This window comes from Rousettus aegyptiacus, unplaced genomic scaffold (assembly GCF_014176215.1).
Source record: "Rousettus aegyptiacus isolate mRouAeg1 unplaced genomic scaffold, mRouAeg1.p scaffold_m13_p_5, whole genome shotgun sequence".
Classification (NCBI taxonomy): Eukaryota; Metazoa; Chordata; class Mammalia; order Chiroptera; family Pteropodidae; genus Rousettus; species Rousettus aegyptiacus.
The window spans coordinates 3,080,991-3,104,239 of NW_023416308.1; the positions used below are offsets into that span (position 1 = coordinate 3,080,991).

Below are 23,249 nucleotides of genomic sequence, written 5' to 3' on the forward strand. Positions count from 1 at the left end.
TTTTTTGTTAATGGAGTATATTTCCATCGTTTTCCAAGAGAATAGGTAAAAATTCTTTTTATTCAGAAAAAAAAGCACCCATGAAAGTCAAAAGATACACTTTTTGCCCAAAGCCTCAGATACATCTACCTGTAAAGGAAAAATTAAACTGGCATGAAGTATTATGATTAATACGCACATGGTTCACAGAGAGGTTTTCCTATTTATTTACCCCTTGGAAATTGTTCTGTCTCCCTGTTCAAAGAACCAGTGATGTAACACCTTTAAGTTACAAGAATTTAAATGACAGTCATAATAAATAACTGTATTAGCACAGATTATAAAGTATGTGCAAGTTATTAATTTCCAAGGACCGCCACTTGGAATTCCCTATGTGTAATATCTACACTTAGTTTTATGCAAAGGGAGGGAGGGAGGAAGGGAGGGAGGGAGGGAAGGAGGGAGGGAGGGAGGAAGGAAGGAAGGAAGGAAGGAAGGAAGGAAGGAAGGAAGAGCAAGCAAGCCTAAAATGTGTTTGACTTTCTGAAAAAACAAAGTGAAGAAAAAGACGTTTGTGTCTGAGGGGCTATGACACCCCTTATTCATGAAGTTAGCCCTATTTTCCCATTGTTGGTACCACATAAACTTCGGGTTATTTGCCAACGCTCACTCATTCAACAAACACTGACCGAGGACAACTAGCTGCTAGATGCCGTCAGAAGTTCTGGGGATTCCAAAATAGACAGACACACGAGGTCCATGCTCTCACTCAACCTGCCATCTAGGGGCGTGAGAAACTCAACAGATGCACAAACGAGTAAGGAAAGAAAACATCAGATAGTGGTAAGTTCTAGGAAGAAGGCGGAAGAGCGACGTGATGGAGAAGGGGCCACGAGGAGGAGGCAGCGGGAGCTGCGGCAGGTGCGCTGGGCTGCAGCACGGTGCAGCGCGACACACGTAGGGACGGGGACCGGGAAGGCAGGCAGGTGCCAGGCAGCGACCAGAGGCAGGAGTCTGGAGAATGTTCTAGGTGCAATGTGACGTCACTGGAGGTTTTTATAAAAGAGATGACATGATTTGTATTTTTTTAAAAAAAAAAAATACCATTCTGACCTATGGTAGAGAATGAATTGTAGAAACAGTACAGCAATAGCCCGGGTGAGGGATGACGGCAACCTGGGAAGACAGGTGACATGGAAAAGGACAGAGGAGGGCGCAGTGGGGGACACGAGCCAGTATGGGGAGACGAGAGAAGCAGAGAGGCCGAGGACGGCGCCTCGGTTTCCGGGTTGAGTTGGTGCCACTTCCCGACGTAGGGAAAACCGGGGCAAGACCAGCTTGCAAGAAGCCCCCCTGGGACATGCCGAGTCCAAGGTCCCGGGGGAGACAGCAGGTAGGCAACTGACTAGAAAGGTGCGGTGAGTCGGAGAGAGGTCCGGGCTGCAGACGGAGATGGGACGGTGTTGAAGCCATGGGGTCGGTCGTGATCGCACCGAGAGGAGAGGAGAGAGGAGGAGGGGACACCAGGGGCAAGCCTTGGGACGCCCCAGCGTGTAGAGACCTACAGGGAAGAGCCAGTGAGAGGCCAAGCCCGTCTGGGCAAGGGACAGAGAGGAACCTACGGACTCCGCCTCCTCGGCAACCTGCCATCGCGGCTGGTGGCCCAAGCACCTGGGGCGAGAGTCACCTGTGGAGAGGCGCAGGTGCGCCCTTACCTTGGTGATCTCCACGCAGTTCCGGATACAGTGCACGCACATCTTGTTGATCTCGTTTGCGTTGGGATGAAGGATGATTTCAGGCGCTGTCAAAATGGTTTCCGTTTGGAACAAAGGGACGTTCCCAAGGACTAAAGTATTAAAGGCCTGCAGATTCCTAAGAGGGGGGAATGAAAAAGACTCAGCACTCACTAGAGTGAACCATATCCAACAACTGATGAAAACGAATAGTCGCCAAAAAGTCATCTAAGAAGCCTACTCCAAGGAACGATATATTCCAGGATTGCAATGGACAGTCGGGGGTGAGATTTATTATATCGTCTTTTTTTGGTCTAATTTTTACAAATAGCTTGTTTCTACTTTGGGGAAGTTACTACTATCAGTGGGAAGATACTTAAATAATAACAATGACGTCCGAAAGCTGTTTCAACTCTGACCCGGGAAGAACGGTCGTCCTCCAGAGAGCTCCTCCCCTATCGGCTCCTTATCTCCAGGACTCAGCAAAAATGTGGCCTCTCCATGGCCTCTCCGTGGCCTTTCTTGACCATCCAATTACAACGGCCCTGTTATCCATGCGGAACGTTATCCTGCTTTCTTTCTTCCACAGAAATTACCTTGGTTAAGTCTGTTTCCTGTGTCTCGCCTCTGTCCCCTGTGAGGAGTGAGACACTCCAGAAGGACAGGGGCCTCATCTGGCTCTAATAAACCTTTGAATGAATGAACGAGTGAATGAATGAAGTGGATGGATGGATGGATGATGGATGGATCAAGGAATAACAGCATATTAGAAAGGGACACACTGTGGGAGGTAGCCCTGTGTAAGGGGCTACTTTAGGAGTCTAAGTTAGAAGCTACAATAAAAAATAAATTAAATGTGTACGAACAGATTTATTTAAAAGACCAACTTAGCTAAGGTTTGTCTAACCAGGTCCCGGGAACAAGAAGACCAAAGATCTTTGTTTTATTTATTAATGCATTATTCCAAAGTGGATTATAGCAGCTCGCGAGAATACCTTAACTGCAAAAAGAGACCCTAAAAACAAAATAGGGTAAAATAAGAAAGGAAGAAGACACTAGTCGGAGGCAGCACGCCGAAGTGCTACTGGCCCGAGTTCAAACCCCAGCTCGCCTTACTAGATGTGCGGCCGTAGGCAGCTCGCTTAAACGCCCAGCGGTCTGTGTCCTCATCTATAAAGTGGGGGTGAGAATCATAAAGAACAGAATGCGAGCCTGGGGCAGAGTGCGCTTTCGTACACGTTGGCTTTATGAAGACAGAAAGTCAAGAATGAGTTGGAAAACTGCAAATCATAACTCCCTGCACGCGTGCTGCATTCAGGCTGCAAATGTGGCCTAAGCGTCTGAGCAGTCAGGGAGCAAAGGGGAGCCCAACATCCATGGTGCCCATGCCATTTAAAAACCAAAGGGAACAAAAACAACAAAAAAAGAAGGAGAGAAAAGAAAAACCCTTCCTTAAGACACCGAGGTCGGAAGGGATCCGAGAGGAATTTCTTCCAGGTGCTTCATGAGGACGACGTTGTGCCATGGGACAGTGACAGTGATGAATCCCACAGGACATGTGACCATAAAGCATCGCGATGAGCTGGGGCACTCAGCTCCCCACCTCGTATGTGGCTGGCCCTCACGATGCACTGCACACAGATGTGATGTGCGTGCTGGCCAGGGCTTTACTTCGGGCCATCGGGAAGGGTGACTGGGTCATACATGCTTCACATAAGCCTCTCTCAAAATGGGCGAGAGAGTCATCTGGGGTCTCGATAAATACTGAGTGACGGCAAGTCTGCTGCTGGTCGGACACAGACACACTGTCTTCCAGACAGCTGAGTAGCGAGAGCGAGATGACTTCCTTTTCTGAATGTCGCGAGGCCTGACGTGAGCATGAGCCAAACGGGAAGCCCTCCCTCCAAGCCGTGAGCAGCCTTAGCCAGAAAGGAGACGCACTCTGCACCGAGAGTTCACTCTGGACCCCGCGCCCGCTCTGTACAGAAAAAACCCCTTTCATCTGTGCGCGTGGTCTCTCAGACAGGCAGCAGGAGTCACTCACTTCAGGACGAGCTTCGTCAACACTTCGTAAATCTTGCTTTCCCAGTACTCGTAGTAGGAGGCCAGCTTGGGGGCCTTGCCCGTGTTGGTGTGGATGACCAGGCCCTCGACCTTGGTCAGCAGAGGCCCGATGGCGAGGTACCACCTGACCATGTGGTCCAAGTCCTTGGCCCTTTCTAGGTCGATGTGTTCAAAGAATTCCTTCACGCCTGTAGAGGAAGACACACCTCAAAAAACAGTCCAAGACGTTGGCTGTATGGCTTGGAAAGGCCAAAGCAGCCTCTAACCTTGACTCAGAGTGGAAAACAAGTCCACACCGGAAGTGAAGAACTAGTAACGGCGTGGAAACGCCCGTCACGCACGCTGAAGGATTCGCTGTTGTCTCGTCCGAGGCCACTTAAAATATCTGGTTTGGGCATAGAAATGTGAGCCCATAACAATGACTGATGATCCTTTCGGGTATATAAGTGAGATTATCAGGGATGGTCTTATCCCATTCTTGGAATAAATAAATAAATATACATACATACATACATACATATATATATATATATATATAGAGAGAGAGAGAGAGAGAGAGAGAGACTGTGTGTGTGTGTGTGTGTGTGTGTACACGTGCAATCATGACCAAGAGATTTTTCCATTCCTCCCATAATTAAAAAAACGAGCGGTCACACCCACCTGGGAGTTCTTCCTCACTTTTAGGGGCTGGATATTTAAAGAGGTTTATGGACTCTATCAGCGTGAGCCTAGAAGCAATGTCGTCTGCGTTCTTATGAATCTGGTGGACGAGGGACTCGAACTTCCCGATGGCCTGTTTGCACCGAGTGATGTAGTCGGCGATACCTGAGAACAGGAGAGAGAGACAGACGGACGTGTGGCCTCCGACCCTTTCTTTCCGCACCCTTCCTGGCACCGTCTGCGGCGTTAGCGCTGGCTTCCCCTGCGGAAGGGGCCCTGCTCATCCTTTCCCCTGGGGTCTTCAAGGAGGCAGAGATCCGCTCGCCACCCTTGGGGACTGGGACAGGCTCCCTGGGCTCAGAATTAACCAAACGAGACATTTCTTCTGCTCGAATTTTAACAAAATCCTATCTAAACCACTGCAGGGAGAAAGGGAGGGCCCGAGCCTCTTGTCTTCGTTGCTATGACCACTGGACCTTCCGCTCGGCCCCGCCCTGCCCACGATCCCCTTCGGCCCGCCGCTTAGGGAAGCAAATAGCGTGAGCATCAACCCGGGGTAAGCACGTGTGACGGGCCGGCCGACGGCCTAGGCGTGGTATGTTTCTTACGTCATCGGCTCCTTCCAACAACCCTATGAGTTGGGCGCTAAGTTTACGCCCATTTTACAGCTGAGGACGCCGAGCCTCCAGGAGGCCAGGTCGTGTGGACGGAGCTGGACTTTTAACCCAGGGAGTTAGTGCTGGAGCCCACAGTCCACACATACATGTTCTCCATACAGAAGGAAAGAGAAGAAGAGAAGGAACGAAAAGTGACCAAAAAAAGAAAAAAAAGAGGAAAGAGTTGGATGGAGAGCAGGGGAAGAGGAAGAGGGAGCCTTGTTCCTCCTGTAAGGAGAGGACGTCCCCGCCCGGAAGGAGGGGGTAGACGTCCTTTTCCTTATTCCTCCTGCCAGATGGAAACCCTGCACGTTATCTACAAAACGGCCATGAGGCTGAAAGGTCGGGAGGAGGTGAGCCGGCTGGGGACCTCGGGTCCCTTCTCCCGCTGGACCTGGAGCTGAAGAATCTAGTGACTTATAAGTGGGTACAGACACAAAAATCAATATATGTATATATATAAATGCCCCAAATGAGCCTCCTCTCGCTAGGAGGAGGGACCAAGAAAGAGACATCCTAGCAAGACAGTGGGTTTTAGACACTCGCTGCTCTACTCCAGCCGAAACTGTGACCCCACCCTAACCCGTGCCAGTAAGGGCCAGCCGGGGGGCCTAGACTGCCACCCTCACAACGCGGGAAGGCGGCAGCCCAGGTCCCTCGTGGCGGTGTCAGAGGCAGCCGTGGAGGTGGGGGAGGCTTTCGTCACCACGGCCCAGTAACGAGCACTTGGCTGAATCTCCAGAGAATCACGCTGAGTGACCACGGCCAAGCCCAAAATGTTCCATAACATGTAACGCTCTTGAAATGACAAAACTTGGAAGTGGAGAACAGACCAGAGGTGGTGGGGGCGGGGGGGAGTCGAGGAGAGGTGGGGGTGGGGAGGGAAGCAGAGGCGAGGCTCGAGGGGCCGTGGTGGGCTGGCAGCATCTGCGTCAACACCCGGGCTGTGACTGGTGAGAGGTTAGCGTGAGAGAGGACTGGGGTTGAGGCATTAATTCCTACGACAGCATGGGACTCTGTAACTATTTCAAAAGAAGAATTCCAACTTTAGGGGGAAACAAAATACATGAAGGTCACTTTCATTTCTAGAGGAGAAAGCTTTGGGTCAGCAGGGGGTCAAAATGGCACCCCGACTTATCTTCACTCCCATCCGCGGCGCGGGGCGGGGGGACTGGGGGGGTTAATTCTAGGTTCCACAAGTCATGCTTCATCGGTGCTTGAAACACATTCGTTAACCCACATCTACAAACACACGGATGTCGCAATTCGACGGCAACAGGCGATAAACAGACGGCTGAGACGTGTTACCTAGCGAGTTCCAGTTTAAGCGCTTGTGTCCGGACCTGAACACGCGGACCAGTTCCTGAGAATGCTCGTCGAGGAGGAGCGCCTCCGCCTCGTTCAGCGTGCCCGTGAGCGTGTGGTAGTGATCCAGCATGCTCTGTATCCCCTCGGTGTACCTGCGTGTCCCAGGAGAGCGAGGAGGGTGAGGCCGGGCTCGGGGGAAGCCGGCCGGCCTCACCGACAGGGCCACAGAAACACCGCGGAGCCGTCCGAAACCGGGACTGAAAGACTCACACAAACGCAAGACGGTGCCACGTTTCCCGCTAACTTTCTTCTTTGGAAAATATTGGCTACTTCCCATTAAAAATGTCATTTATGTTAACATAGAATAGGTTCGTTGTTGTTTTTAGGTGAATGAATAAATACATATTTTAAACATTTCTTAGTTTTCATTTCTAACGTGGTCAATACCTGTAGCTATAAAATCCACACTGGGGGGGGGGGGGGCGGGGCGGTTCTCGATCTTTTAAGAGAGTAAAGAGGTCTCAAGACCAAAAACTTGACTGCCGGTTTAAGAGAAGCGGCTTTGTTACCTAAGAAATTTGTCCTCCTGGAGAGCCACGTTCCTTGCTAATTCGGGGATATGAAACCCCAGCTGTTCGAAGTACTTCGTTTCATTAATGATCTCCCTGAGCGCTGGCGAAAAATTGATCACGAAGACCGTGCCCCGGTCAGAGCCTGCGGCGTCATCTGCAGAAACCTGTGGAAGGAAAGCCATGTCCATCAGCAGGGGCGGGCGGTGTGAGGAGCACTCAGGGCCACGGCACCCACGCGAAACAAGGGTTTGAAAAAGCCCAGCGGTGGGCCCTCGACGCGGACGGACCAGGGCGCCGGCCAGGGCCTGCTGGCTAGAACGCACGCTTTGCTTGGTGAGCAGAGTTTTTAAAGAATTCCTTTGAGCCACTGACCTTGAAAACAGGGCAGCTGTGTGTAAAAGCGTGCGACCTTGGCTCCCTCAAACACTTAGAAACCCCGATAACGGCTGGCGAGAGCAGGATGGGGGTGGAGGACGGCTGCCCCCACCCCGGCGGCCTGGGGCAGGTCGGTTCCCCTTAGGCCTGTCCCGGCCCTCGCCACTCTCCAGGCCCAGGGTCTTTCTTCCCTCCCAGCTGAGATTCATTTACTGGGGCCTTGCCACGAGCCAGACCCCGTGAGAGTGGTAAGGATGCAGCACGTGGTTAAAAATGGTCAGCAACCAGCCGTTTCCTACACGGCTCAACCGATACTTTCGCATGTCTATGTCATCTGATCCCACTCGTTTTTACCACTGCCTGTGGGGGACTGAGGCTGGAGTTAAGGCACTGGCGGGGCTGCTCCTTCCGGCCTCTCCTGACTGGGTCGCTGTCCCCACCCCTTCCCTTTCTGCCCTCCTCGTCTCCCAGCCAGTCTCTGCCCTGTGCTGCCTTCGATTTTGCAAATGAGCGTCAGCAAATCGAACCTCAAGGGAATGATAGAGGCTGTCGCCTCACCAGCGACGAGGCCCGGGACAATGCGCACCTTGGCGAGGAGGCTCTTCTTCATGAGAGCCGGCAGCACCTGCTCCGTCGTGTCCCTCCACTGCTCGTACTTCATGTCCTCATAGGCCTTCATCATCCTGCCCACTTCCAAGTACTTTTGTTTCACCTATCAAAAACTCAAGAAATTGTCATTTTTGTCTTTGGAAATAAAATTTCTCTCTTTCTCTCCTCTCTCTCTCTTGTTAAAAAAAAAAAAATCTGTTAACACATTTTACAAAAGGCAGCAGACAGGCAGACAGGTTTTCAGAGTTTGGAGGATTCGTTCGTGACGGCAGAGCCTGAAATCTGGGCTGGCTCGCCGGGACCGGCAGACCTCGGCCCGTGGGCTAAGAACGGCTTCCACACTTTTAAATGACTAGGATGAAATCCAAAAGAATAACGCTTCCTGACACGCGAAAGCTCCACGGAATTCAGATTCTGGTGTCTGTCACGAGGCTGTGCTGGACCGCGGTCGCGTCTGCTCGTTCGCCCCTCACCTGAGGACGCTTTCCTGCTGTGATGGCAGAGCTGAGTGTTTGCAACAGAGACCGGGCAACCTGCAGGTGCCTAAAATATCTACTCTCTGGACCGAAAAGTTTGTCAGCCCCGGTGATACAACTGACATAAACCCATGGGTGGGCAGGGGGAGCAGGGTCAGAACGATGCCGGTCAGCCCATATGGATGCTGAAGGTCGAGTTCAGGGAGAAGCCACCTGCCTGACACCCGGAAGGTGTCGTAGGTCTGGAGACGCCACAAAGAACGGCCGCCTTAAATCTGAGCCCTGAATTGGGGACCGCGGGAGAGAACTACGATGCCGGCACAGACCTGAAAGTGAGCCGCCCCCCACGCCGGCAACGCCGCGTCGCCTGTGAAACCTGACACGGGACGGCCCCGGCGAGGGACCGTACCTCTGCTCCCCGTTCGCTGTCCAGGATCTCCTGGACCTCCTGAAACCTGAGGATGGTGTGCTTGATCCGGAAGAAGAGGGAGCGCTCCCAGTGGACCGCGCCCGCCACTGGTGGCTGGCTCTTGCAGAGCGGCGGGTTGTCGAGGTTCTGAATGAAGATGTTGTGGACGATGTCGATCTGAAAAAGCAACAGGTTGTGTGTCCCGTGAGCGGGGACCGTCCCCGCGTGAGCCGGCAAAGGTTTAACTTGAGATCGGTACCTTTAAAGACGTGAACGTTGGAATGCCAAAAAGTAGTCTAAGGTACTGAGTAGTGATTTTTTTACTCCTTACTTCTGATTCGCTACTTTTTCTCATAGTCTCCGGTAATTTTTTCCTATTATTTATGTGATGCTCCAAGTTGCCTTATAGCTAGACTGTAAACATTCACTTGACTGACTCATTAGAAATGATGAAATCTGTTCTAGACGTGACCGGTGGCCAGGCCTGAAGTGTGTGTGTGTGCGCGTGTGTGCGCCTTTCAGGTTTTATAATCGTTTATTATATAATATTCTTTAGATTGTGGTAAAATATACATAACCTAAAATCCACGGCCGTAACCGGCTCCTCATGCAGCGAGCTCGGCGGCATTTAGCACATCACATTCTCGTGCTGCCACTGTTTCCGGAACTTTCTCAGCCTTCCCGATAGAAACTCAGTCCCCATTAAACACTAACTCCCCATGTATTTCCCCTCCTTCCAGCCCCGGCTTCGTCTCTATGAATGACTCCCCAGGGATCTCATCTAGTGGAATCTAACAGTATTTGTCCTTTCGTGACCGGCTTTTTTCCCTTCACATAACATCCTCTAGCTTCACCCACCTTGTAGCCTGTGTAAGAATTTCCTTCTTTTTTAAGGCTACAGAATATTCCATTTTATGAACGGACGAGATTCTTTTTTTTTTTTTTATCCATTCATCCATCAGTGGGCACTTGGGTTGCTTCTACCTTTTGGCTACAGTGAATGATGCTGTGTGAACTTGGGTGTGCCAACATCACTTCAAGGCTGCTGGCCCTTCTTTTGGACGTATGCCCAGAGCAAACTGCTGGACTGTGTGGGCTGGTCCTGTGTCGTAAAAGAAGCATTTCCACACTCGCATCTGGGCAATGAGGAGGAGGACTATGGCCTTCCAGTTGTGGTCCTCATCCCCAGAGCCTGTGAATACACTCTGTCACATGACCGAGGGAATGAAGGTGGCCAAACAGCTGACCTTAAAATAGGGAGACCATCCTGAGTTATCTGGGCGGGTCTATGAGACCACAAGGGTCCTTAAAACAGGAAGAGGGAGGCAGAAGAGAGGGTTGGAGTGGTCAGCGTGGGGCTGGCCACTGCTGGCTTCAAAGATGGAAGAGACCATGAATCCCTATAAACTAGAAGGAACAGGGAAATGACTTCTCTCAAGAGACTCCAGAAAGGAACACAGCCCTGTCGGCACCTGGGTTCTAACCCAGTGAGACTTGGGCCGACTTCAGACCTTCAGAACTGAATATAAGACAACAGCATGTTGTCTTAGGTCACTAAATTTGTAGCAATTTGTTGCAGCGGCAACAGAAAATGGATGCATTTTGAGACCACTTTATCCCTTTATCTTATACTCCCTTATGTCGATCTAACAACTTCACACATTCTCACTTATCTTCTGAGTAAGATGATATGCATTTTTTTTTGTCTCCTTCTCCCACTAGAGACTGACTTCTTTGAAGGCTGAATCTGTGTTTTGTTCATCTATCTCTTTGCCTAATGCCGTACTTGGAATATGCAAGCACCAGCTACATTTTTCTGAATTAATATAAAAGTGCAGATATGACCTTCACACCTGTGACTGCTACTGTTACAGCTATGATCGCTACTAACTCCCAGGGGTTCCCTCACGAAGTGAGGTGCATAACGTTGTGCTTGATAGATTCCTACTGAAGTTCTCCAATAAATAAACAAACCCACTTTGTTCTGGGTGCCTGTATTATATGAAATATTTATCCGGAAAACACGATGATTTCCCTGAATTTAGATGGGAAAGACAGGTAATAGTGTGATTCAGTTGTTCACATTTTGCCAAGCATATTGTTACTGCTACAGCAGCTATAGATTTTTCAATTACCTCTTTACAATACTGTGCAAGAATGTCATTGAATTTCATCATCATTTGTCGATTAATAGCCTCCCGTGAACGAATATGCTTAAATTTTAAAAGCATGTCAAATGCTGCTTCGGCCGATCGGAGAGTCTTAAAAGATTCGTCAATGAAATGTTTTGCTTCTTTCTCAATAACCTGCCAAAAAAAAAAAAAAAAGTCAAGAAATTATCCCCTGTAATTATCCTGCAAGAAAAAAAAAGGGTGAGAAATAAGTAAAAAACAAATCAGTGCCTTGAGAAGGATTCCTATCGTGTTTTAGCAAAAGCTGGTGACCAGTTAAAAAGAGACAGATTGGAAAAAATAAAACTTAAATTCAAAAACAACAGATTGGCTGCTTTGGTTTTCTGCTCTCTCCCCTCAACCAGGTCAAAATGACAGAAAGGAAATTTTTTTTAAGTATTAACTTATAGAGACAAAGAAATGGGAGAGTACACACAGCAGAGGAGGTAGCTCGAGAATTTGTAGAAGGAAAGTAACTAACTTTACAGAAAGCAGACAATTACAACCTAATCATGGCAATATGGGTGCCTGTCTGCTCCCCACAGAAACATCTGAGAGGCTGAGCATTTGGGGATACCAGGAAGGGGAGGGGCAAACAGAGTCTCCCTTCCGTACTCTGCACAGCCAGGCCAACATACTCCCTCCACATCCCCATCTCCACCCCACTGTTTAAAAAGATGGTTAGTTCTAGAAAAATTAAATCCTAATGACATCAGACTTCTAATAATACCGGAAGTGAGACATCAATGAAGACCGCCTTCAAATTTCTGAACCAGAGTTATTTCCAACCTTGAATTCTATACCTGTTGTTTCGGAATTCACACACACACAAGACTCAAAAGATACACATCCCGTGGAACCTTTCTTAGGAAGCTACTTAAAAACGTGTTCCAGGAAAACAAAGGAAGAAACAAGGAAGGAGGAAGACGAGAAATCTAGGAAACAGGATGCGACTCAGGAGCGAGGAGACGGGAAGTCCCGGGGTGGTGGCCTTGCGACAGGCCTGCAGAGCCGTCCGGCCTGGGACAGAAAGACAGTGAGCTCTGGGAGAGGAAAACGACAGCCCTGCTGCGTTTGAGCACGTGGAACCCGCCACTGCGGGGCGACGGCAGAGCCGCTGGACGAAAGTTAACCATGCCGAGGTGGAATGAATAACCAGGCACGTGGGAATGGAGAGCAGCGTGGAACCCCAGGAAGGACGAGGGGCTGCACCGGAAACGAGGCGTGGGGACGGCGGGCTTCCGGGCATGCGGGGCTTCCGGGCGCGGGGTCTTCCGGGCGCCGGGGCTTCCGGGCGCCGGGGCTTCCGGGCGCGGGGCTTCCGGGCGGGAGCGGCACTCGCGCAGGCGCAGTGAGCAAACGCTGCCCGTTCACTCAGCCGGAAGGTGGGACACGACTGAGTGAGCGGGCAGAAAGGCCCAGGGCAGGCGGTGGCGGGCAGCCCGGGTACGGCTCCGCTCAGCACAGTTAAGCGCGGTCTGACGGTGGCTGAATGTGAGGCATCAGGACATGAGCCGCGTCGGTGCGTGCTTTAGGAGACACGAAGGGAAGTGACAGAAGCAGCGTCTAAAATTATGGGAAATGACAGCAGGAAGGGGAGGGAGAGGCAGACGGGGCTCCGGGCTGCTTTTTCTAATTATTGTGAGGCTTTTCATAGGCTCAGTGGCTTTGATGAAAGCTTCAACTTAAAAATTAATAATACTTAACGTTGATCGGAAGCTGAGAGTAAACCGAACACAACCGACATGACGATGTTTACAGAACTGCCTGGGGCCGCCCATCGAAAAGGTGCTCTGGGTTATAAAATGGGATGAAAAAGGTGGGCGTGACAGGCCACCCTACCACACTATGTGGAGTGGGTCACCGTCTCAGCTGCGGCCTCTCTGTGACAGGCTCCGCCTCCCCCACGCCTCGGGCCACCTCCCACCTCCTGCCATTCCCCAGCACACATCGGCCTAGGCCATGGCCAGAGAAACCGTCCTCAGGTACAACCCACATCACATCCCTCCCTTGGTCAACGACCGTCAGGGGCTCCCTGCCGCTTACTAAATGGAGCCCCCCCGAGTCCGCTCCGATCAGACCCCCAGCCCCTCCCTGCAGAAAGGCTGCTGCGTCCAGCTCAACTTAAACCTGTTCCTCCCGGGGAGGAGGAGTGTGGACGAAGACTGCACAGGGCTCACCTTTACCTCACACTCTTCTGTATCATTTCTTTTCTTTTTATACAAAAAAAAAAAAAAAAAAAAACCAGGAATTAAATCACTTTTTGGCAATTAAAAAAAAAAAGCTAAGCATAATTAAATCGCCCGTCAGACCTAACGTGGGGACACATGGCGTCCAGGTCCAAGCTCAGACCGACGGAGGGGATACTTGCCAGGACTTCGATCCTGAAGTCGTCTATCACGTACTTCCAGTACTGGGAGGACTTGATGTTGAAGGGGTCGAAGGTCAGGTTTTCCATGGGGGTGACCAGGCTGTCCACCCTGCACAGGACGTCGTCGATGCGCTTGGGGTCCCCCGTCACCGCCTTCAGCTCCGGACCAAATATGTTATAAAACTCCTCCATCACCTGTCCGGTCAAGCGAAACGGGAGGGGTCACCTGTGGTTGTCTCGTGTGCGTTCTCGCTGCAGATGAGTCTGCTCGTCTAGATTCGCCCGAGGACGAGGACCGTGTCACGCCGGCGACCTCCCTCGGGTCCGAGCCCTTCGGCGCCCTGCCCGCTGCACGCGGGACAAGATCCAGACACCCCGACACAGCCTACGAGGTTCGCGAGCCCCACTTCCCGTACTGCTCTCCCCCCGTGTAGCTGCTCAGCCCCCTTTCAGTTCCGCACCCCCTTCTGTCCCATGACCTTTGCCCTTGCGGTTCGAAGTGCCTGGCTATAGCACCACTCAGCATTAAATGCCGCTTCACCACGTCCGACCCTTTAGAACAGGTCGGGCCCCGACACACATGTGCAGAGTCCCTGTCGCAGCCCGTAGCTGCAGCCACGCATTTCTGTCTCTTCTATGAGACCCTGAGCCCCATGAAACCACAGGCCAGGACACGCTGGCCACGGCCAGCATGCCCCCAGGACAGGCTCACGGGCCCAGCGAGGCCCTGAGCTCGGCTGAAGGCTCTCGTCTTGAAATGAATAATCTTATCTTTGAACTTGTGGCTTCACATTGAAGTCCAAGGGGAGAACGGTGTGCACACGTGAGCAGAGGGGTGAGCAGGAGGCGCCCCGTGCGTCCCGTGCACACGCGGCAAGGGCTGCCCAGCGAGCACAGGACCCCGGCGGCCCCACTGCGTGCAGAGTTCGGGCACACTCAATGCCAGGCCGGCTGGGCGTGTGGCACCTGCGACGAGTAGGCAGCTCGGGGAGGCCACGCTCACTTCAGACGCAGAAGGCAGGCTCTAAGAAAGTTCTAGAAAACATGCCTGACCGAGGAACACGACGCCATGTGGCTTCTGACTCCCGTCACTTCCCTGTGTCAGCCAGCGGCTCACGCTGAGGATGAGGACGCAGGAGGAACCAGAGACAGGAGAACACACCACGCCTCTCCCTTCCGGGCCCTCCTCGCTCCACGGGAGGCCGCAGGCTGAGGACGCCGGGGGAAGGCGCACTGCTCTGGTCACGACGAAAGACACGTGTGCGCGCGAGCCACACAGCACGAGCCGCGCCGCGTCGGTGACGGCGCCCGTGAGTGGCCCGCCTCGGTGTCCGCACCTTAACCTGACACTGCACGATGCGAAGATGAACGGTAGCTGCATGCTAATGATGCCGACGTTTGATTTCGCTTCACTTTCCTTAACCAACAAATAAAACAAGAGCCGCCCCGAGGTGAGGAAGGTCAGAAGAAAGGAACACGTTTCATGTATTCATACGTATAACAGCCTTTCTTCCCTGCCCTGAACGGGGAGCCCCTGGCCCTGCGGGGACATAGCGGGTCTGGCTTAAGGAGAAGGAAGACGGACGGTCCCAGACCGCCTCCGAGGAATCCCAGCACTCAACGGAAGGACGGAGGAGGAGGATTTTGCCAGAGGTCAAAAGGAAACCACGAGCAGCAGGAGGGGGCGAAGGGGACGTCGCAGAAGACGAGGACACGCATGAAGGCCCCGCGCGCTCTGGCTGTGCCGGAACATTCTACGTGCGCGCCCAGCTGTTTCTCCCGCCAGCCCCTCTCCGCCTCCCGGCTCCTACCTGGCAGGGCGCGGGCCACCGTGGGAGGGCCACCACGAGCAGCCCGGGCCCTGGGCGCTCGGACACCAGCCCACGTCCCCTCTGAACCTTTTGCCACTTGTCATTTGCTGAGAATAACCGAGCGATGACTCCATTCTACCTTTTAACTCAGAAGAAGACAGCTCTGCGCTGTGTCGTATTTCATGGTCTGAGCTGTCACTGCTGCCTACAGCTGCAGCAGCGAACGGCACAGGCCCCGGTGACCGCTGCCAAGGCCGGGCCACCCGGGAGGAACTCGCCGCCTCCCGCCAGAACCGCCGCCCGCGGGGCTCGACCTGCCCGGTCTCCCACCAGCCAAGGCTTTGATCCAGGCCGCGCGGGCCACGGGAATTCTGGGCATTCCCGCCTGTGGACTGAAGGGGCTCCTGGCGTGGTTTTTTTCCGACACAGCATGAACCAAAACACACAAGGACTGCAATTCTGAAGATGAGCTGCTTTCAAAGGAGTTTGGTAAGCAGGGAGGGGGTGAGGGGGAGGCCGATGGGCTCCGTGTTCTGGAGTGGGGGGCGGACGGCAGGCTCCCTACAGCACTCCCCTATGGCGGGGCCCCCACTGCCCCCTGAAGTCCTGCGACCGCGCACCTCATCAGCTGTGAGTTCACAGGCAAAGCAATTTCTCGGATAACTGGATACAAGTGTTAAAAGAGCGTCGAGCTGCCTCACAGCTGGCAGGTCCCAGCTCGACCCACCCGCGAGCATCAGAGACCCCGCGCTCGGCCGCCGTACCTGCAGGATGTCGTAGAGGTCCTGGCAGATGGTGGCCATGTAATCCGTTCTCTCGAACAGCCGTTTCCGGTCGAACTCCCACCGGGCTTCTCGCCCCGAAGCCTCTATCTTGGCCCTGGTGTCGAAGTAGGCCTTCTTCCACATGCAGAGGGTGTCCCTGGCCTCCGAGGTTTTGTGCTGTGCGCTCGCCCGGTTCTCTCTGGGAGGCAAAGGGGCCGGGTGATGGACGGGCTGGGAGGCCCCGCTGTGGCGGGCCTGAGCCGCCAGCCGAGCCGCGGGCCCCTGGGGAGCAGGTTTGGGCAGAAGGGGTGATGGAAAGGAGAAACGTGATTTCAGGGCCGTGCTGCGGCGTTTGCAAGGGCACAGCGTGAACCCCGAGCCGCAGCCACCCGGCCAGCGCACAGAGCGGTGGCTCGCCCTGGGAGCCGCCTGCGGGAGCCCAAAGTGGTGCGGGGGGCCTTGGGGCGCAGGCCCGATGTCAGCACAGTGGGGGCGGCGACCCAGAGAGAAACGGAATACCGCGATTCTGGCACCTGCGTCACCTTCATAGGTTTGGTTTTTTTTTTAAGAAAGTGAAAAAAGATCTGTGTCTTCAACCTTTGATCCCTAGAGGCTGTCCCACCCTTGAAGGGGTCTGGGGTCCGGGGCTGGGGACCCTCTGACCCTGTGCCTCGGCCTCTCGGAAGATAACACACAATGACCTGTGTGTTCACAGAAGCGGGTACTGTTTGGCCGTGAACAGGAACGAAGCACCGGCAGGGGCTACGACGCAGAGGAGCCTTGGGACTGCGGTGCCGAGTGAGAGGCAGGACCCAAAGGGCCACGCGGCCCCGTCGGGCCCGGGAGGCCGAGCTCGGATTGGCGGGGGCCCAGGACACGGGCGGCTGGCAGGGTGGGGGCGACGGCCAGCGGGCTCGAGGTTCCCACCCCCCATCGCGGGGAGTCCGCACCGCTCTGCGAACACGCCGAGAGCCCCCGGACCGCGCACGTTAAACGCCCAAGCTGCGCCTCCACCGACCCGTCCGCGGCCTTGAGGCGAGCGCGCTGCCGCGTCTTACTTGAACAGGGTCCGCAGGTTCACCACGCGGCACACCCGCTCCGCGATCTCCCAGGCCACCCGCTCCATGAGCGGGACCATCCTCTCGTCCTTGTTGTAGTGGCGGGAGATGATCCACACCATCCTCAGAGCGCTCATCATGGACGGGATGGTCTCCAGGACGACGTGGAAGTTGGACCCGTGTGTTATGTTCTAACCGGAGAGAGAGAGCAGAGCAAGCAACCTTGGCCTTGGGGTCAAGGAGCTTAATAGAGCAATAGGTAAGCTTCACTCTTCCTAATCCCCCCCCCAAAAAAAGTACTTGTGCTAGGAGAAAGTGTTCGACAAGTGAGAGAAGTCTGAAATAGGTCTGTATACACTGCCATGGAAAAAGAGATCTGTAAGTAAAGGCAATAAAGCAATTTGCATAAATGTACATCAAGTATGTGTGTATACGTATTATGTGCATATGTACGTATCCTATGTTTAGTGTCAAGAACACCAAACAAATCGAGCCTGCCCCTCTAGAGGTGACCTCGGCCAGCGCGTCCCCGGCAGGAAGTGCAATGATTCTAAAATCATTCAGAACTTTTAAAAAAATATACTAACTGTAATGTATAGTAAAAAAAAAAAAAAAAAAAAACATATACAACTAGTATATCAAGCCCATGGCAGCATAAGTATTATTGCTTAAGATGAGACTAAATTACACACACACGCGCGCGCGCGCGCAAATACGTATGAATAAACTTAAAGTCAGGTCCGGGCACACGAAGGGACGGCAGAAACCGCAGACGCGGAGCGTGGCCGTGGAAGCGTGGCTCTCCCAGATCTACGGGCCACGCCGTGCAGAGAGGACGAGCACACCGGAAGAGAGCGGAGGTGTCGCGGATGTCAGCTCAGCGGCAGATTCCGCCTGGGCCTCCAGACCTCGGACGTGGTGGGCTGCTGTCCCCCTCACACGGTGCTGCTTGTGTACATGTGTGTGTGCACACTGTGTGTGTGCACGTGTGCATGTGCATATGTGCACTGTGTGTGTGCATGTGTGTGCTGCGTGTGCACATGTGTGTGTGCATGTGGGCGCATGTGTGTGTGCATGTGTGTGCACGTGTGCATGTGCATATGTGCGCGTGTGTGCATGTGCGCGTGCGTGTCCGTGTGTGTGTGTGCACGTGTGTGCACTTGTACCACGTGTGCAGCTGTTGTACGCATGTCAGTTCCTTCCCTGACTCTGCTCTTGACGTGCTAAGTCCTTGGCACGCAGAAGCGCATCTGAAAATCCCAGCAACCCTATAAAGTAAGTTTTCTCCTTGTCCCCATTTTCCAGAGAAGGAAACGGGCTGAGAGGCTGCACGCGCAGAGCTGGGGTACCCCCGGGCCTGGGCCTACGCCACACGGGGCTTGCCCCACACATATCGTCCCCTCAGCCGCACAAATAGGACTTTCACTGGCCTCATTTTTGGGACAAGAAAAATGGTTCCTGGCCTTAGAATATTGCACCTGTGCATGATAAATTCTGAGGGGAAAGGAATCCCTGGCATAGGTCATCAGTTTGGCTCAAATAAACTCTTAAAAATTAAAAAAAAAAAAAGAAGAAGAAAGGAAGGAAAGAACCCCAAAAAAGGAAACCATGCTCGTGCATTGTTTGTGGGAACGTGAAATGGTGCGGTCACTGTGGAAAACAGTTCATGATTCCTCAAACGGTTACACACGAATTACCACGGGACCCAGCACTTCTGCGCCTAGGGACTTACGCAGAAGAAGTGTCGGCAGAGATGCCAACAGGCACCTGCACAGCCACCTTCACAGTGGCGTGATTCGCCATAGCGAACAGGCGGGAATTACACGTGCCCGTCAACAGGTGGACGGATAAACAAAATGTGCCCATACACGCCACGGACTATTACCGAGCCCTGAGAAAGAATGGAACTCTGACCCGTGTTACCCCACGGGTGGAACTTGAGAACGTTATGCTGAGTGAAATAAACCAGACATGGAAGGACAGATACTGTGTGGTTCTGTGTCTGTGAAATCCTAGAATGGAGAAAGTCATAGAAATGGACATGAGAGTGGAGGAATCTGGGGGCTGAGGTGGGGCCCCGTGGGGTTAAACTCAAGGGCTCTGGCGTTTCTGTTGGGGACGGTGAAAGGGCTTTGGGTACAGTGAGGGCGGGTAGGGCATCGCCTGTGTATTTTAATATCGCTGAACTATATACTTACGAAGGGTTAAAATAATCCAGATTATGTTGTATACATTTGACCACGATTTTTTCAATGCTTAACAATCAGAGGAAATCAGAGGGGCGCGAGGCCTCGTAACCGAGGCCGCGCCTCGGGCGTGGCACGCCCGGCCCACCTTGAAGTGGCGCTCCACGGTGGACAGGAAGCGCACGTTGTCCGACGCCTCCATGTGCAGCTTGAAGAGCTCCGTCAAGACCGGCTGCAGGTTGGCCACGAGCATGGAATCGGCTTCCTTGATCACGTCCAAGACTTTCCTGACTATGGGCAGCTTTGTTTGCTCATGGAGTGCGCTCAGAGTTGCGTTTCTCTCCCGCCAGAATTCAATCTCGGCCAGAGGACCGTTACCCTGAGGGGTGACGTGAACACACGAACCACCGTCATCATTCGTGGGCGGGACACTTGTGGCTGTCTCTCCAGCATCCATTCCTCTCTTCCCACATGCCCCAGATGAGCGCCAGGCTGTACCAGGACTTCGTGGGGCAGCGGACACTCGACCCGGGACGGTCTAATCGGAGTGAACCTCAGGACCCTGGCAGGGAGTGCCACACGAAGACACTTGGTCTTTCTCTGGACAGTGTGGGGGTATGGGACCAGAAACTGCTACAATTTGCTGCCGTGAAGGTGACCAGCCTGCGGAGGAAGGCCTCACAGAGAGGAGGATGGGACCCAGAGAGTCACAGAGAAACACAGCCAGCGTCTTGATCAACCCATACCTGAAACTAACCCTGCCTCTGGGCTCCTCAGTTACGTGAGCCACCCAGTACTCTTGCTTATTTCAGCCAGCCGAGCAGGGCTTTGTGTGCTTGGCAGCCCGAGCATCCCGACTGATACACGGTATCATCTTTATCAAGATAATACTGGCAGCGCCCTAAAGGCAGAAAGCCTAGGAATGCTATCTTGGGGATGTTCACTTTGATCTTTGAAGAAGGACTGCACAGAGCTGCACAGAGCCCAGGCTCCCAGCTCTTCCTCAGGGAGGAGAGCGTGAGCTGCCTTGAACCCTCGAAAGCACCGAACGCACTACCTGCGGTGTCTTCCTCAGCTGGCTCTCGATAGCTGCGGATATCTGATCCAGCCAGTTTATCACGCATTGCTCCAAGATGCCCACGGTGTCCGGGTCGGCTGCAAGGTCGGACACCTTGCCCTCTACGCTGATACTGGGCATTTCCAGCTTGATCTCACCTAGTAGAGTAAAAGTGGTCAGTCACCCGCCAGTGTGGCCGAAAGGATCACGGACAGTAATATTCCAGCTATTGGATGGCTCTTCTCACCACACATCAGTGTGATGAGGTTGGAGACATCCGTCTCCCAATCTGTCTGCATCTCGTTCTCACTCGAATGTAACTAAAACGTTTTGGAGAATTAGATAATTCCAGCGTTAAGCTCGATCAAACCGCTTTTGTCATTTAAGATAGTCCTGAATTTACCACCTAGCGAAGATGTTCACTTAAAAATTGAACGGCCAATCAGAGCTCAACAGACATTTGAGAAAACCTCCATCATGAAACACAGTCCAAGACGAATGAGAAACAGTGACCTCGGAGGCCACTGAGATAACGGAAAGGACAGAAGAAAAAAAATATCTTAAGTCCCAACTATTGTCTCAGAGACTTGAGCTAATATGACATCCATCAAACAAGAACAGGATACAGTGAAAAAGGGACAAGTCAGAATAAGAGATGTTAAAATTGAAATGCGATAGTTGATATAAAAAATTCAAAGAGTGGAAGATAAAGATGGAGAGACTCTTCAGAAAAGTAGAATACAAAGACAAAGAGGCGAAAAATACGAGAGAAAAGATCGATGACAGGACCAGCAGTGTTCATCCACGAGGAATTTCGGGAGAAGAGAACAGAGACAAATAGTGAGGGAAATGGCCAAGAAAACTTTTCGGACCGAAAGGCTAGGTCTTCAGATTGAAAACAGAGGGCTTAGCAAAGCGAACCACACAGGGGTCCATCCTCACATCTCGAAACACTAGGGATAAAGGGGCGATCCTAAAATTTTATGTAAAGGGGAAGGGAGGGGGAAAAGCATCCACATTCTCACCAGAAATACTGAACGCTAGAAAACAGTGAAGAAAAGGGCATTCAAAATTCTGTGCTAAAACTGTATTCAACTTAGACTCCTATACCCTGGCAAGTTATTAACCAGTCGTGGAGACAGAACGACGTCATTTTTGGACACGGAGGTTCTCACAAAAGTGCTCGCCACACGCCTTTTCTTAGGAGGCCCGTTACGGATATGCTTCTGCACAGTGGGGGGGGGGGGCGAACCCCAACCACGGGAGAAGGAACCACCGCGTCGGGAGTGGCAGGCGTGCAACGTGCTGAGCCAGCAGCAGACCGCACGGCACCGGGGCCGCGGCACGCTGGCCAGGAGAGCGTCTAACGAAGGGAGGGGATTTGCAAAGACAAAGACAAAGGGAGCTGCAGGAGACACTTTCATACGGCGTTTTCAGGAAAGAACGGCAGGCGGGGGTCCCGGAACGGGATGGGAAAAAGCCGCACGAATAAGGAAACACGATCAAAGCACACGACTGCGGCGAGCGAGATCCCCGTGGCCGCCATGACGTGAGGTGCGGATATTCAGACAAAGCCCTCCACACCGTGCCCGGAAATCATATCAACAACGACGGGTACGAAGAAACAGCACTGTCGGCATACACTTAGGCAAAAAAAAGAAAAAAAAAAGTAACAATAAAAGGAGCTGAAGAGTCCAAGAAGGTGCGTCAAAGTGGAAAACCCTTCAGTAAGCTGGTCCCAAGGACAAGACGGGGAGTGAAATCTTCAGGCGCCAGCTCCCAGGAGAAACGACCTCGGGCCAGGGTGTGGGTAACAAGACTGCCCACCAGGCCCCGTTTGCTAGGAGATTCAGGAGCCCCCCAGAAACAATATATCTTTGTACTGGACGCTAACAGCCGTCTTCTGCTTTTTGTAATCTGCATGCCTGCTTGATCGAAGGCCCACCAGGATGCGGGCTGAGGCTTTATAATCTGCCTCCTCTGGAAGCTCGGGGCTGATCCTCTGACCCTGCATGGTGCAGAGAGTCAGGCGCCGGCCGGCTAATAAAGGCTCATAATCGATCTCCACTGGCTCCGTGGGTCCTAGATTTAAACGCGCCACAACAGGGGCCCGGAGAAAGCAGAGCTGAGGGTGGGAATCCGAGGCGGGGTCGGAGCCTCAGCTCATTGGTATCTGTTGGTTTCAGTTAATTTAAAAAAAAAAAAAAAACCTTATGAATGCACTACTTCAAGAAAATAAAACATATATACCTATTTATGTACATAATTTACACACGTAATGTAAGCATACTTGCTATGAGCATACATAATGTGTTAAAAACTCCCTCCATAACAGAGTGTCTGACTTTATGACCTCATGCTTCTCTCAAAGGAAAAGGGCCAAAGAGCCTTTTTCCATTGATAGTCGATAACCTACCAAAAGCTATTTGTTAAGTGTCCCAAAATAAAACCAAATTTCTTCCTTGAGATAATATTAAAGGATGGGTTTGGCAAATGTTTTCCAGATGTACTGGATGGTAACTATTTTAGGCTTTGCAGACCAAGAGGCGAAATTGAAGCTAGAACATCGGTCCTTATAGGACCATTTCAAAATGGAACCATTTAAAACCGTTAATGCTATTCTACATCCAGCAGGTTGGGCGTGGCCCATGGGCCATTATAGAACATAAAGTCCTCTGATTTTCTAGTGTTTAAAATAGTATGTGATCCTTTAGAAAAATATGAAGGCAAGAAAGAAAAAACACTTTATTCTTATAACCTAGTCAGAGATGATGACCACTGATAACAGTTTAGCAAATTTCCTTCCAGTATTTTATCTAAAACACAAAAAATATGTTCACTCATCTACTTTTAACATCAAAAACAAGACACACAAATCACATGGAGGAGTATTGGAAGCAACTTTTCACACGCCTGTTATTTGATATTAATCCAAGGAAAGGGTCAGGCAGACACACAAGACAGTGAAGGAGAGACAGACATACCGAGAG

The 23,249-nt window shown here is 52.2% G+C and overlaps 1 protein-coding gene across 2 annotated transcripts in view; it reads right to left on the reverse strand.

The window, feature by feature from the left end:
* Window positions 1-23,249, reverse strand: part of DNAH10 (dynein axonemal heavy chain 10) — a 106,874-nt gene that overhangs the window by 72,188 nt on the left and 11,437 nt on the right. For both annotated transcript variants that reach the window (XM_036220479.1, XM_016133952.2), the window contains exons 7-19: window positions 20,260-20,417; window positions 19,351-19,581; window positions 17,017-17,207; window positions 15,959-16,157; window positions 13,384-13,578; window positions 10,977-11,147; window positions 8,842-9,018; window positions 7,934-8,059; window positions 6,970-7,136; window positions 6,401-6,552; window positions 4,437-4,601; window positions 3,757-3,964; window positions 1,695-1,851 (exon numbers count right to left, since the gene is read on the reverse strand). In XM_036220479.1, coding sequence (XP_036076372.1) covers window positions 1,695-1,851; window positions 3,757-3,964; window positions 4,437-4,601; window positions 6,401-6,552; window positions 6,970-7,136; window positions 7,934-8,059; window positions 8,842-9,018; window positions 10,977-11,147; window positions 13,384-13,578; window positions 15,959-16,157; window positions 17,017-17,207; window positions 19,351-19,581; window positions 20,260-20,417 — 2,297 coding nt within the window. The remainder of the gene's footprint in view (window positions 1-1,694; window positions 1,852-3,756; window positions 3,965-4,436; window positions 4,602-6,400; window positions 6,553-6,969; window positions 7,137-7,933; window positions 8,060-8,841; window positions 9,019-10,976; window positions 11,148-13,383; window positions 13,579-15,958; window positions 16,158-17,016; window positions 17,208-19,350; window positions 19,582-20,259; window positions 20,418-23,249) is intronic.